The sequence below is a fragment of the Myxine glutinosa genome, chromosome 2 (genome assembly GCF_964187855.1).
Source record: "Myxine glutinosa chromosome 2, kmMyxGlut1.1, whole genome shotgun sequence".
Taxonomy (NCBI): Eukaryota; Metazoa; Chordata; class Myxini; order Myxiniformes; family Myxinidae; genus Myxine; species Myxine glutinosa.
Genome location: NC_136262.1, coordinates 117,594,117 through 117,609,073, shown reverse-complemented (window position 1 = coordinate 117,609,073; position 14,957 = coordinate 117,594,117). Strand labels below are relative to the sequence as shown.

The window sequence follows — 14,957 nt, the reverse complement described above, 5'->3', positions numbered from 1 at the left end:
GTGAAGTAAGAGATTAAGGATTCTTGGCAATGTTTGGGTTCTTGCCATTTTAAAACTGTTGATGACATTGCAGGAAGCCGAGCTTGGTTTGTAAACCTCATCCTCCCGACAAAGCACCAGTTCCTCACACATTCCCCCTTTGCATGCAGGTACAAACCATCCTACAGAAATGGCAGTCATATTGAGAGTTACGAGAACTCGTCCATTTTCCTGCTGTCCTGTTGGCAATACCTCATCATGGCGGTCACATTGTCATGGGGAGGACCACACCGCCAGGCTCTGTACTACAATGGTACGACCGCAGGCACTAACATTACGACTGCAAGAACTGCCACAAGTGCACTAACACTTTTACAACTGTAGGCTCAGACCTGCATAACAAACCCAACAGTGACCTCGAATAACGAAATGTGATTTACCTGTGTGGAAAAACTCACTCCCAGGTAAGCTGCGCTACTCATATAGTCGGGTTGAGTTCACGGTGTGCTCATAGCTGATCGAATTAGTCCTTGATCTCCATGTCGAATTACCAGACTCTCCAATCAGCAGAGCCACAATGTGCCATTTCATTGCATGTGAGTGGCACTTCTGGTCACACAATTTATAAAACACCGTCGCAAACTTGCCGTGAGTGGAGCGCCCTCTCTCTGTGTGGAAGAACTTCTGATTATCATTGACTTCCAGTTCGGGGATTTTTACACTTGTGGATGAATCTGCAGCTGTTGCTTCCACCTAATCAAAAATGAATCTTATAAACCGGATTTGTCATGGTTTTTCTGGTTATATTTTTGTACCTATGTTGCTGTTTGTGTTTTCTTCCAATTTTCTGTGTTAAATCATACCTTGTTTTGCTGTATTTGTCAAAGTTATTTAAGGCCTACTGCTCGGATAGCCACCATGAAAAATCTTTCTCTCTTTTGACGTTGTGTTTCCTGTTTCAGCTTCTTCATTCCAAAATCTTTTCTACCCTCGTTAATCCACCCTAAACCCACCTCCATAAAAATTCCGTTTTCTTTCTTGAAAGTCCTAGTAGTGCCCATCTTGTTTATCCCATGTACCTCTGCCCTCCCCCCCCCCCTCCCCCGCCATTCCCTACCCCCGCCCTTCCCTCCCCCACCCCCGCCCTTCCCTCCCCCACCCCCGCCCTTCCCTCCCCCACCCCCGCCCTCTCCCTTCCCCACCCCCGCCCTCTCCCTTCCCCACCCCCACCCTCTCCCTTACACAGATCTCCCAATGTCCCTGTTCTCTACTGTTGGTGTGCTTCACTCTCACTCCTGCTCCCTTTATTAACGCACAGGTTGTAAACCTGGTGCGTTATAGCGTTTGCCTGGGAATTTCTGTCTCTCCAAAAGTGAAGCTCCGTTTCTGTCGCTCAGATGTGTAAACATGACGTCATCAAATCTATATTTAGGCTAACCATGGGCTACCCCTTTGGCTGGTACGCGGCCGCTCGCTAGTACATAATATAGGATATATTTGTTATATGTTATGTTATAGGATATATAGGATATATGTTATATGATATAGGATATATATAGGATAGGTTATAGGATATATATGTTATAGGATAGGAATATAGGACCCAAATGACCCAGAGGACCCAAATGACCCAGAGGACCCAAATGACCCAGAGGACCCAAATGACCCAGAGGACCCAAATGAACCAGAGGACCCAAATGACCCAAATGACCCAGAGGACCCAAATGACCCAGAGGACCCAAATGACCCAGAGGACCCAAATGACCCAGAGGACCCAAATGACCCAGAGGACCCAAATGACCCAGAGGACCCAAATGACCCAGAGGACCCAAATGACCCAAATGACCCAGAGGACCCAAATGACCCAAATGACCCAGAGGACCCAAATGACCCAGAGGACCCAAATGACCCAGAGGACCCAGAGGACCCAAATGACCCAAATGACCCAGAGGACCCAAATGACCCAGAGGACCCAAATGACCCAGAGGACCCAAATGACCCAGAGGACCCAAATGACCCAGAGGACCCAAATGACCCAGAGGACCCAAATGACCCAGAGGACCCAGAGGACCCAGAGGACCCAGAGGACCCAAATGACCCAGAGGCCCCAAATGACCCAAATGACCCAGAGGACCCAAATGACCCAGAGGACCCAAATGACCCAGAGGACCCAAATGACCCAGAGGACCCAAATGACCCAGAGGACCCAAATGACCCAGAGGACCCAAATGACCCAAATGACCCAGAGGACCCAAATGACCCAGAGGACCCAAATGACCCAGAGGACCCAAATGACCCAAATGACCCAAATGACCCAGAGGACCCAAATGACCCAGAGGACCCAAATGACCCAGAGGACCCAAATGACCCAGAGGACCCAAATGACCCAGAGGACCCAAATGACCCAGAGGACCCAAATGACCCAGAGGACCCAAATGACCCAGAGGACCCAAATGACCCAGAGGACCCAAATGACCCAGAGGACCCAAATGACCCAGAGGACCCAAATGACCCAGAGGACCCAAATGACCCAGAGGACCCAAATGACCCAGAGGACCCAAATGACCCAGAGGACCCAAATGACCCAGAGGACCCAAATGACCCAGAGGACCCAAATGACCCAAATGACCCAGAGGACCCAGAGGACCCAGAGGACCCAAATGACCCAGAGGACCCAAATGACCCAGAGGACCCAAAGGACCCAAATGACCCAGAGGACCCAAATGACCCAAATGACCCAGAGGACCCAAATGACCCAGAGGACCCAAATGACCCAGAGGACCCAAATGACCCAGAGGACCCAAATGACCCAGAGGACCCAAATGACCCAGAGGACCCAAATTCTATGTATGTTTCTATGATGATGTATGTTTTGGTGAAAGTACATAATGTGAATACTAGTAGCAATTTTACAAAAACCATGGCATAATTTCAAATCTTGACCCGAGATGATAATTATGCTACATCATAATTTCCATGTGCCCACCTGGGCGGAATCCAAGTGGATTCACTTGTTATATGTTGTATGTGTTAGCTCTTACACGAGCCTCGAATTGGTATACAAAAAAAATCGTACTTTCAACGTCTTCAACGTTACCCTCTTCGCTTCAAAAAATAAAAACAAATAAAAACTAGAACTGCGAGCAGTCGTGATAGGCTTCCAGGCGGCAAAACGGCCGCCATATCACATGACTGATGACGTCATCATTTTCAATAAATTTTCCTCATGGGGAGTCGATCATATATGTAAATTTTGGTTTGGATCGGTTAAGGGGTTCTTGAGGTAGATTTTCAATTTTTTCCCTTAAATCCAAGATGGCCACCATACCATGTAACTGATGATGTCATAGTTTGAAAAAAAATTAGTCATGTGTAGTCAATCATACATATTAAGTTTTGGATTGATCTGTCTGTTGAATGATTCTGGAGATATGGATTTTCAAATATTTTTTCTTTAAATCCAAGATGGCAGCCAGACCACGTGACTGATGATGTCATAGTTTGCAAATATTTTCCTGTATCGGAATGTAAACATGTGCTTCAAGTTTCGTATCGATCAGATAAGCGATTTCAGAGTAGATTTTTAAAAGTTTTATTTTTAAATCCAATATGGCCACCAAACCACGTGACCAATGACGTTTTTTTCACAAACTTTTATCCGCATGGCTAGGTGGTCATATTTGTAAAATTTTGCATTGATCCACTCAGTGGTTCTGGAGATAATGTTTATGGTTTATGATGTCATAGGCAATGGCAGCCAATGTAAGTCAAAATTGCAAAAACAAAATTCATAAAAAGATTGGTTATCATATAACTTAGATAGATAGATACGAATGACAACCAATCTTTTTATGAATTTTGTTTTTGCAATTTTGACTTACATTGGCTGCCATTGCCTATGACATCATAAACCATAAACATTATCTCCAGAACCACTGAGTGGATCAATGCAAAATTTTACAAATATGACCACCTAGCCATGCGGATAAAAGTTTGTGAAAAAAACGTCATTGGTCACGTGGTTTGGTGGCCATATTGGATTTAAAAATAAAACTTTAAAAAATCTACTCCGAAATCGCTTATCTGATCGATACGAAACTTGAAGCACATGTTTACATTCCGATACAGGAAAATATTTGCAAACTATGACATCATCAGTCACGTGGTCTGGCTGCCATATTGGATTTAAAGAAAAAACTTTTTAAAACCTACTCATTATCTATGATGAGTTTAAGTTTCGTAGTGCTAGGTATAACGGTTTTCTCAAAATCGGCTCCACTAAATGTGTGAGAAAAATAATCCTTCCAAGAACAATAGGCTTCCAGCGGAACCTCACGGGAAGCCGAACTAGAAAGCATCTGAAAATGCAAAGCCCGTCCGTGTCTGCTTTGTATTCAGAGATATTCATCCATATGCTAAACATGACATAAACTGACATTTAAAAAATACAAAACATTGACGATTTTAGACGATCTTGACCTTTTGACCTCAATATTTATGTGCTTCAGTGACCCAATATGCAAACCCTGCTCAAGGAATTTTACCTAACATGATATCTGACCTTTGGCCTTTGACCTCGTGCCCCCAAAATCTAATCAGTTCATCTTTACCTCATTATACATACCTGCACCAAGTTTGACTAAGATCGCTTTTGCCATTCTCAAGTTATCGCGGTAACGAAAACCTATCACGGACGGACGGATGGACAGCCGGACAGACAACCTGAAAACATAATGCCTCCGGCATAAAAAAAACCGCACACAAAACACAAACATAAACAAGACCAAAAGTCTAACAGCGGCGTAGCCGGGCTTGTAAAATATTATAAACCACAAACACAAATAATTAGCTTTTCAAAAGGTCGCTAATGCTGCTTTTAACGTTAAACAAAGAAATTTGGAGGAATCCAGACGTCCATGAGGTAAGTTTTACTTACAGAACTGAGCGAAGATCTACTGTAATCTATATACCCCACAAGGGTTGGAGGTGTGCTCATTTACCATGCTGCTAGCTAGCGCTTGCCAAGCCAGCCGTTCCTTAAGGGTTTTGAATGGAGTGCTTGCTCAAATGCTTAAACCACTTGGCAATCTCTCCACAAGAGCCTTGGTAAATGAACACACACCCAATGTTCTTGAGACCCGACCATAGATCGACTGTAATCTATATACCCCAAAGAGGAATGACCTTTACTGCCGCTCTCCAAGGTGTTTATGCTGTAGTGACATCATATACGTAATGACGTAGCATGACGGCCGGACACAAAACTTCCGCTTTAATATATATAATATATATATTTAACCTCCAGTAACGTTGCAGTCACTACAAAGGGATTAGTGTTACGATTAGATTTACGATAATAATAACGTTAAGTTATTATTTCGAAAATTATATTATTTTTTTAAAAACCGGTGAATTCCTGACTTCCACTTTTACACCGCTTCAATCCATCAACTTTTCATTCACGACATTGGGATTAAAGTGTTTTGTTTATATTTACTATAATATTATTAACAACAACAACATGCATTTTAAAGGCCATTTTCCCTGCTAGAGCGGGGGTTAGCCTTGCGGTCCCCATGACAATCTTCTCCATTTTGCCCTATTTTCTGCATCTCTCCTTGTTAACCCCCTTGCCCGCATTTCTTCTTCCACCATCTTTAGCCAAGTCTTTCTCGGTCTTCCCCGTCTTCTACTTCCTTCTACATTCATTTCCATCACTCTTCTCAACCGGTCACTTTCATCCTTCCTCAACACATGACCAAACCATCTCAACCTGTTCCTCTTCACAGCATCAATCACAGGCTCTATTCCCATCATCTTTCGCAATTCATCATTTGTCTTCCTCTCTCTCAACGATACTCCGCACATCCGTCGAACCATTCGCATTTCCACCCTTTCCAACCTTCGTTGCTGCTCTACGTTCATTACCCATGTCTCGCTCCCATAAATCATAACACTTCTCACACATGCAGCATACACCTTTCCCTTCAGCTTCAACGACACTCCCCTCATCATCAGCACGCCACTCAATTCCCGAAACTTCTTCGGTCTCAAGATTACTATAATATTATTATTACTACAAAAACGATACGACTGAAACGATACCACTGTATTAAGAATCCTGGGTTTAATTTGTCCGAAGCGGACAGTGAGTCATAACGCCTAAGGCCTATATGTACCATATTGTTGGAAGAGTCGTAATGTCGATGCTTTCGATATTTGAGTCATTTTAACAATCGGTTTGTTTGTGTTTCACACTGAATGAAAAACGTAAAGTTAGAGCATGGCGATTGTGATATATGACAGGTTCGATGATATGTTCGGCATGAACGGCATATAAATCAAAATGGCGGTGCGTGGAGAGTCAGCTGCAGCACCGCCGTAATGACATCAGACGTAATCACATCACCCTGTCATGTGACCAGGTCCTCAGCTCTGATTGGTATACGTTTGAAGGGGACATACATACATACATACATACATACAGACGGACAAACACTGTTCTAGACAGCTCTGCCCAATGGGCTACGCTGTAAAAAATTCACAAGTACAGCACATGATCTCAAGTGCATCGCGGCAATTGTACTTCCTGTTTGTGTGTTAAAGAGAAATTGAGTGTGTTCCACAGATCTTGTTCTCATATAAACGATGTACGTGCAGTGCCCCTGTTAGAATTTTCTGCTCCTGCATGAAGCTCAAGTACAATGGAGACATAAGCCCGAGAGTATTGCGAAGAGCGCTCCGAATGATAATTTTCCCTCAACGATCCCACTAGGAACTCCTAAATATCCGACGTCATCCAGCACTCACCGACAGGACAACAGACATTCTTACTAACATTAAGTCCCTTCTGCAGTCCGATCGCCATCGTCATTTTCTTCATACAATACAACAACATATAATAGGCCTCCTGTAGTTTATCTATCTACCCACACAAGACCAGACAGTAGCCATCTTAAATATGGCAGTGAACCATGGGTAATGGATGGATGTGGAATTACAACCTATGACACTGCTTTTGTTGTTGTTGTTGATATATGGGTACTAGAAGGATCGAGGCCTTACAATACAAAGGACCTCGAATGACAATCTATGACATTGTGTACATACAGTCGTGGCCAAAAATATTGGCACCCTTGCACTTTTTTCAAATAATGCACCATTTCTTCGAGAAAATTGTTGAAATTAAGAAATATTTTGGTGTCCACATTTGTATTTCTTTGGTTTGCAGTGGAAGAAAACAAAAAAAGCAGAAAAATTACTAAATCTTACCTTATTCTACACAGAAATCCTAAAATGGCTCGGACAATATTACTGGCACCTTTTAGAAGTTGTTAGAAATAATTAGATTTCAAGCAGGTGATTCTCCTTTACTTTGGAATTGAACTCACCTGTGGTGAGTTTCAGGTGCCTGCAATATAAAAATCACTCATTCAACCAGTTTGTATCGAGAAAAGGAGTCATTCTGCAGTTTTGTGTCACTGTGTGTACCACAATGAGCATGGAGAAAAGAAAGAAAACCAGAGAATTCTCTGAGGAGGACAGACACAAGATTGTAGCCAAGCATGGACAATCTCAGCGCAACAAGTCCATCTCCAGAGATCTTGATGTTCCTGTGCCAACCGTACGCAATGTTATCAGGAAGTTTAAGGCCCATAGCACTGCAGCCAACCTCCCTGGACGCGGTCGTAAGAGAAAACATGATTGAAGATTGCAGTGAAGGATTGTAGGAATGGTGGAGAAAGCACCTGGATCAACTGCCAAACAGATTCAAGCTGACCTTCAGACACAAGGTACAACAGTTTCAACTCACACCATCCGTCGCCAACTCAATTAAAGGGGGTTCTATGGTAGGAGACCCAGGAGGACCCCACTGCTGAGAGAGAGACATAAGAAAGCCTGATGGGAGTTTTCCAAAACACACCTGGACAAGCCAAAATCCTTCTGGGAGAATGTCCTGTGGACAGATGAGACCAAATTAGAGCTTTTTGGTGAAGCACATCATCTCTATGTTTACAGAAAACAAAATGAAGCCTTTAAAGAAAAGAACACCTTCCCTACAGTCAAACATGGAGGAGGTTCAGTGATGTTTTGGGGTTGCTGTGCTGTCTCTGTCACTGGGTACCTTGAATGTGTGCATGGTATCATAAAATCAGGAGATTACCAAGGAATTTTGGAGCGAAATGTTCAACCCAGTATCAGAAAGCTGGGTCTCCGTCGAAGGTCATGGGTCTTGCAGCAGGACAATGACCCATTACCCAAACACACTTCAAAAAGCACCCAGGAATGGTTCAAGATAAAACTCTGGACTGTTCTGAAGTGTTCAGCAATGAGTCCAGATCTAATTCCCATTGAACACCTGTGGGGAGATCTGAAAACAGCAGTTGGGAGAAGGCACCCTTCAAATCTGGGAGACGTTGGAGGACAGGAAGTTTGCACAGGAAGAGTGGGACAAACTGCCAGTAGAGAGGTGGAGGGAGCTCATTCATGGCTATAGGAAGCTCTTGACTGCAGTTATTTTGTCCAAAGGTTGTGATACCAAATATTAAGTCAAGGGTATCAATAATTTTGTCAATGCCATTTCTTTTTATTTTCTGATTTAAAAGGATTTATTAAGTTCTGAATCAAAAACAAAGGTTCTGTAATATTAACAGTGAAATAAAGAATTGTGAAGACCAAATACTTTTGTCAATTTCAACTTATTTTTAGAGAAAATTGTGAGTTATTTGAAAAAATTGCAAGGGTGCCAAAATTTTTAGGCACGACTGCATATACGGTATGTATATATATATAATGTCGTTTCTGGTCCTATCTCTCAATGGTGAACAATCACTTTCAAAGATTGTTGGATCCGGATCTTCACAAAAAACGAATAAATTCGTCCTTGACACAAACCCAACCTGTCCACCAAATTTTGTCCGAATCCGTCCATAACTTTTTGAGATGTCTTGTTCACATACGAACAAACCACCGACAGGGGTAAAAACATAACCTGCATCCACCTTCGGTGGCGGAGGTAATAATATATTTTGCCTATTTTCTGTGGAAACGCTCGGATTGGCTGTGCCAGGAGTTGTGTCTTCAGATAGTCCATGAGCTAGAGGGGCCCACCGAGCACTCCTCCCACTCACCCCCCCCCCCCCTCCCACCAATCAACGAAACTATATATTTTTGAAACTTTGAGATGTACTGCTTGAGAAATTATATGTTAACATGCGATAAATTGGGACTCAGTATGGATTTTGAGAGACTGAAAGTTTCTATTTTCCTCTGTTATGATGGTATATTGGTTATACTGTTATGTATATATTGTTATATTGTTATGATGGTATATTGGTTATACTGTTATGTATATATTGTTATATTGTTATGATGGTATATTGGTTATACTGTTATGTATATATTGTTATATTGTTATGATGGTATATTGGTTATACTGTTATGTATATATTGTTATATTGTTATGATGGTATATTGGTTATACTGTTATGTATATATTGTTATATTGTTATGATGGTATATTGGTTATACTGTTATGTATATATTGTTATATTGTTATGATGGTATATTGGTTATACTGTTATGTATATATTGTTATATTGTTATGATGGTATATTGGTTATACTGTTATGTATATATTGTTATATTGTTATGATGGTATATTGGTTATACTGTTATGTATATATTGTTATGATGGTATATTGGTTATACTGTTATGTATATATTGTTATATTGTTATGATGGTATATTGGTTATACTGTTATGTATATATTGTTATGATGGTATATTGGTTATACTGTTATGTATATATTGTTATATTGTTATGATGGTATATTGGTTATACTGTTATGTATATATTGTTATGATGGTATATTGGTTATACTGTTATGTATATATTGTTATATTGTTATGATGGTATATTGGTTATACTGTTATGTATATATTGTTATATTGTTATGATGGTATATTGGTTATACTGTTATGTATATATTGTTATATTGTTATGATGGTATATTGGTTATACTGTTATGTATATATTGTTATATTGTTATGATGGTATATTGGTTATACTGTTATGTATATATTGTTATATTGTTATGATGGTATATTGGTTATACTGTTATGTATATATTGTTATATTGTTATGATGGTATATTGGTTATACTGTTATGTATATATTGTTATGATGGTATATTGGTTATACTGTTATGTATATATTGTTATATTGTTATGATGGTATATTGGTTATACTGTTATGTATATATTGTTATATTGTTATGATGGTATATTGGTTATACTGTTATGTATATATTGTTATATTGTTATGATGGTATATTGGTTATACTGGATGTTATGATGGTTATACACGATGGTATACATAAGCAGAAGATTTTGTTTTTTAATCCAACCAAAGATGGCTGACTGGCGGCCTTTAACTACAGTGCATTCAGAAAGTATTCAGACCCCTTCACTTTTTTCACATTTTGTTATGTTGTAGCCTTATGCTGAAATCGTTTAAATTCATTTTTTCCCTCATCAATCTACACTCAATACCCCATAATGACAAAGAGAAAACAGGATTTTAGAAAGTTTTACAAATTTATTAAAAATAAAAAACTGAAATATCACATTTACATCAGTATTCATACCCTTTGCTGTGACACTTGAAATTTAGCTCAGGTGCCTCCCATTTCTCTTGATCATCTTTGAGATGTTTCTACACCTTGATTGGAGTCCACCTGTGGTAAATTCAATTGATTGGACACGATTTGGAAACGCACACGCCTGTCTATATAAGGTGTCACAGCTGACAATGCATATCAGAGCAAAAACCAAGCCATGAGGTCGAAGGAACTGCCTGCAAAGCTCAGAGACAGGATTGTGTCGAGGCACAGATCTGGGGAAGCCTACAAAAAAATTTCTGCTACATTGAAGGTTCCCAAGAGCACAGTGGCCTCCATAATTCTTAAATGGAAGACGTTTGGAACAACCAGGACTCTTCCTCGAGCTGGCCGCCCGGCCAAACTGAGCAGTCGGCGGAGAAGGGCCTTGGTAAGAGAGGTGATCAAGAACCCGATGGTCACTCTGGCTGAGCTCCAGAGATCCTGTGTGGAGATGGGAGAAACTTCCAGAAGGACAACCATCACTGCAACACTCCACCGATGTGGGCTTTATGGCAGAGTGGCCAGACGGAAGCCTCTCCTCAGTGAAAGACACATGAAAGCCCACTTGGAGTTTGCAAAAAAGCACCTAAAGGACTCTCAGACTGTGAGAAACAAGATTCTGTGGTCTGATGAAACCAGGATTGAACTGTTTGGATACAAGACCATGGTCTGGTGCGAATCCTATAATACTGCTTTTGCTTCCATCACTTTTAAAAAGTTATTTCTTGCAAAATCGAAGATTTTTCAAGTATATTGTTCGGTTGCGTTTGTGGTTCTGTCTGTTTGTCTGTTTGTTTGTCACCGGCCTACAGGTCACAATTCTAAACCGATCGTCACGAAACTTCACCAAGTTGTATAGGTCGTCCCAATTGAGAAGCCTATTGTTTTGGGGGTCAAAAGGTCAAAAGGTCAACATAGGCCAAAGGTCACCAACTTTGCCAAATTTCTAAAATCCTCAATTTTCATCCGATTGACTTGAAATTTGAAGAGGACTTGCATATCTGGTCACTGAATTCAACTACCAAGTATATTTGAGGTCAACATAGGCCAAAACGTCAACATAGGCCAAAACGTCAACATAGGCCAAATTTCTAAAATCCTCAATTTTCATCCAATTGACATGAAATTTGAAGAGGACTTGCATATCTGGTCACTGAATTCAACCACCAAGTATTTTTGAGGTAAACATAGGCCAAAAGGTCAACATAGACCAAATTTCTAAAATCCTCACTTTTCATCCAATTGACTTGAAATTTGAAGATGACTTGCATATCTGGTCACTGAATTCAACCACCAAGTATTTTTGAGGTCAACATAGGCCAAAAGGTCAACATAGACCAAATTTCTAAAATCCTCACTTTTCATCCAATTGACTTGAAATTTGAAGAGGACTTGCATATCTGGTCACTGAATTCAACCACCCAGTATTTTTGAGGTCAACCTAGGCCAAAAGGTCAACATAGGCCAAATTTCTAAAATCCTCAATTTTCATCCAATTGACTTGAAATTTGAAGATGACTTGCATATCTGGTCACTGAATTCAACCAGCAAGTATTTTTGAGGTCAACATAGGCCAAAAGGTCAACATAGACCAAATTTCTAAAATCCTCACTTTTCATCCAATTGACTTGAAATTTGAAGATGACTTGCATATCAGGTCACTGAATTCAACCACAAATTATATTTTAATTTCTAAAATCATCAATTTTCATTTGATTGACTTGAAATTCCAAGAGGATTTACATATATGGTCACTGAATTCAACCACCAACTATTTTTGAGGTCAACATAGGCCAAAAGGTCAACATAGGCTAAGTTTTTTAAATCCTCAATTTTCATCCAATTGACTTGAAAATTGAACAGCATTTGCACATTGTCGCTAAATGGGGAAACTAACTATTTTTGAGGTCAAAATGTCAAAGGTCAACTCAAGGTCAACCTTACAAAATCATCATTTTTCATCTGAAAAATCGTCACTTTTCTTTCTGTTGACCCGAGCGTTGATCAAGATTGTCAATTTTAATCTTGATGAAATGGACAATTTGCTGTATCAATGTAATTTTTTTTGGGGGGGGGTTTGGTGTGGGGGGGGGGGGGGGTATTTTGCAAGTATCGTGCTCCGCATGACGTCTTCTTGTTATTTCTTTATTTATCCAGCATTTACGTTAATGAAAGTTTACTGTACCTTCATGCACCACTGCAGGTTTACTTCTCTTTGCTCTGCTCCTTCTGCTCTCCATCTTGATGTGGTTAAACTTCGGACCACCGGCCGTCATCGCCCACCTTCTGCAGCTCAAGGCCATGCCTGACCTCCCTTTCTATGCCGGCTTGCTGGGCCTCGCCGTAATCAACTTTTTCCTGGCACTGTTTGTGGAGGTTTGTACATCACACCACGTCGGTCATACACCCTCAGAACGGCCAAATTACAGCATACTCAGCAGTGTGGTTAACGATTCCATACTGAACCTTGAATTCTCTCTCTCTCTCTCTCCATCTAGATGCTCATAAGAAGCATCATGTTCTCACATTTCTTCAAGACCATATGTTACAATCGCCATCCAAAGAGCCGTAACAAACGCCTGCTCGCTGAGCTCAAGCTTGACGAGGCAGATGGGTGGCCGTTGCTCAAGAACGCCGTCAATGCCCCGGCACCGTGCTTACCCTCTCTTACCTCTGACTCCGTATTCGAGTCTCAGCACCAATGACATTTTCTGAAAATTTTATAGTGGAGGAGCGATCAACTCGGTCACTCGTCAGACTGTGCAGAGGTCTCATGGTGCCGACACAGACTGCTCGTCAGACTGTGCAGAGGTCTCATGGTGCCGACACCGACTGCTCGTCAGACTGTGCAGAGGTCTCATGTTGCCGACACTGACTGCTCGTCAGACTGTGCAGAGGTCTCATGGTGCCGACACCGACTGCTCTTCAGACTGTGCAGAGGTCTCATGGTGCCAACACCGACTGCTCGTCAGACTGCAGAGGTCTCATGGTGCCGACACCGACTGCTCGTCAGACTGTGCAGAGGTCTCATGGTGCCAACACCGACTGCTCGTCAGATTGTGCAGAGGACTCGTGGTGCCGACACCGACTGCTCGTCAGATTGTACAATGGTCTCGTGGCGAGGACTGGACACCGACTGCTCGTCAGATTGTACAATGGTCTCGTGGCAAGGACAGGACACCGACTGCTCGTCAGATTGTACAATGGTCTTGCCTACATTGAGATCAATCTGTGGTCCAAATGATGCTTTAGCAAGAGGTTATGGTCATTGGGTTCCATTTCAGGTTTATTTTGGGATTGCACTCAGTAATTGGGATTTACACAGGAAGACAATGCTCACACAATGTACTTTTATGATTTACCTTGAGGTGTACAATATGTACAGTATTTATTAGCCCCCGTTGTTTCTTTAGAGATCTGCAAGGGTGACGGTATATGCTATTTCTTACGTAGATGCTTATCTCTCCGTGTACACGAACTCCAATAAAGAACTCTAATAAAGTGTATATATGCATTTACTTAAGCGAGGCTGTGATTCTCATTCTGGGGTTAGTTTTTTTTAATTTAACTTAATAATCGTTTTTAACTTGATTCTTACTTCCATGGGAACTGCTCGGAGACACCTTTTTTTGAATGAAACGTTTTTTTTTTTTAGCAAAGAACACTATTTTAGTAGTCGGGACTGCTGTTCCTGTTTGGAGTCAATTCTGAAGTTGGAATTTTGAAGATCGGTTTGGATTAAGAATTTGTGGAGTTTTTCGCATTGTGGTTTTTAACAGTGTGCGGAAATGAAATAAAGGGGTGGAGTTGGATGGAGGGGTGTGGAGTGGGATGAGGGTGGAGTGGGATGAGGGTGGAGTGGGATGAGGGTGGAGTGGGATGAGGGTGGAGTGGGGGGTGGGTGTTGGACCAGTTGCAACTGCTAAACCAGAAAGCATCTGAGAATGCAAAGCCGGTCCGCGTCCGTTTGTATTCAGACTTCTTCTCCTTCCGAATTCTCAAAATAACGAAAATAGTTTTTAAAAATACAAAATGAAAATTGATGATTTTATGCAGCCTTGACCTTTGAGCTTTAGATCTGAAAAACCAATCTTCTTCCAGCTTTTGATGGGTGAACTAATTCAGACCCAATATGCAAATTGTTAAAATTTTCAGGTCAATCCCATGAAAATTTAAGATTTTATGTGACGCTGACCTTTGACCTTTTGACAAAATTCTTAATTTACCTTCTCCACATTCTCATAATAAAGCTTTGGTGAAAATCTAATGACAAAACACAAATGGTAAAAAGGTTACAGCCCTGACACGGACACT

General features: G+C 41.2%; 1 protein-coding gene across 4 annotated transcripts in view; it reads left to right on the top strand.

Moving 5' to 3' along the window:
- Positions 1 to 14,459, top strand: part of ATP13A2 (ATPase cation transporting 13A2) — a 249,877-nt gene extending 235,418 nt beyond the window's left edge. For all 4 annotated transcript variants that reach the window (XM_068107317.2, XM_068107318.2, XM_068107316.2 and 1 more), the window contains 3 exons: positions 150 to 292; positions 12,847 to 13,019; positions 13,142 to 14,459. In XM_068107317.2, coding sequence (XP_067963418.2) covers positions 150 to 292; positions 12,847 to 13,019; positions 13,142 to 13,348 — 523 coding nt within the window. In that variant the 3' untranslated portion in view covers positions 13,349 to 14,459. The remainder of the gene's footprint in view (positions 1 to 149; positions 293 to 12,846; positions 13,020 to 13,141) is intronic.
- Positions 14,460 to 14,957: the final 498 nt, after the last annotated feature.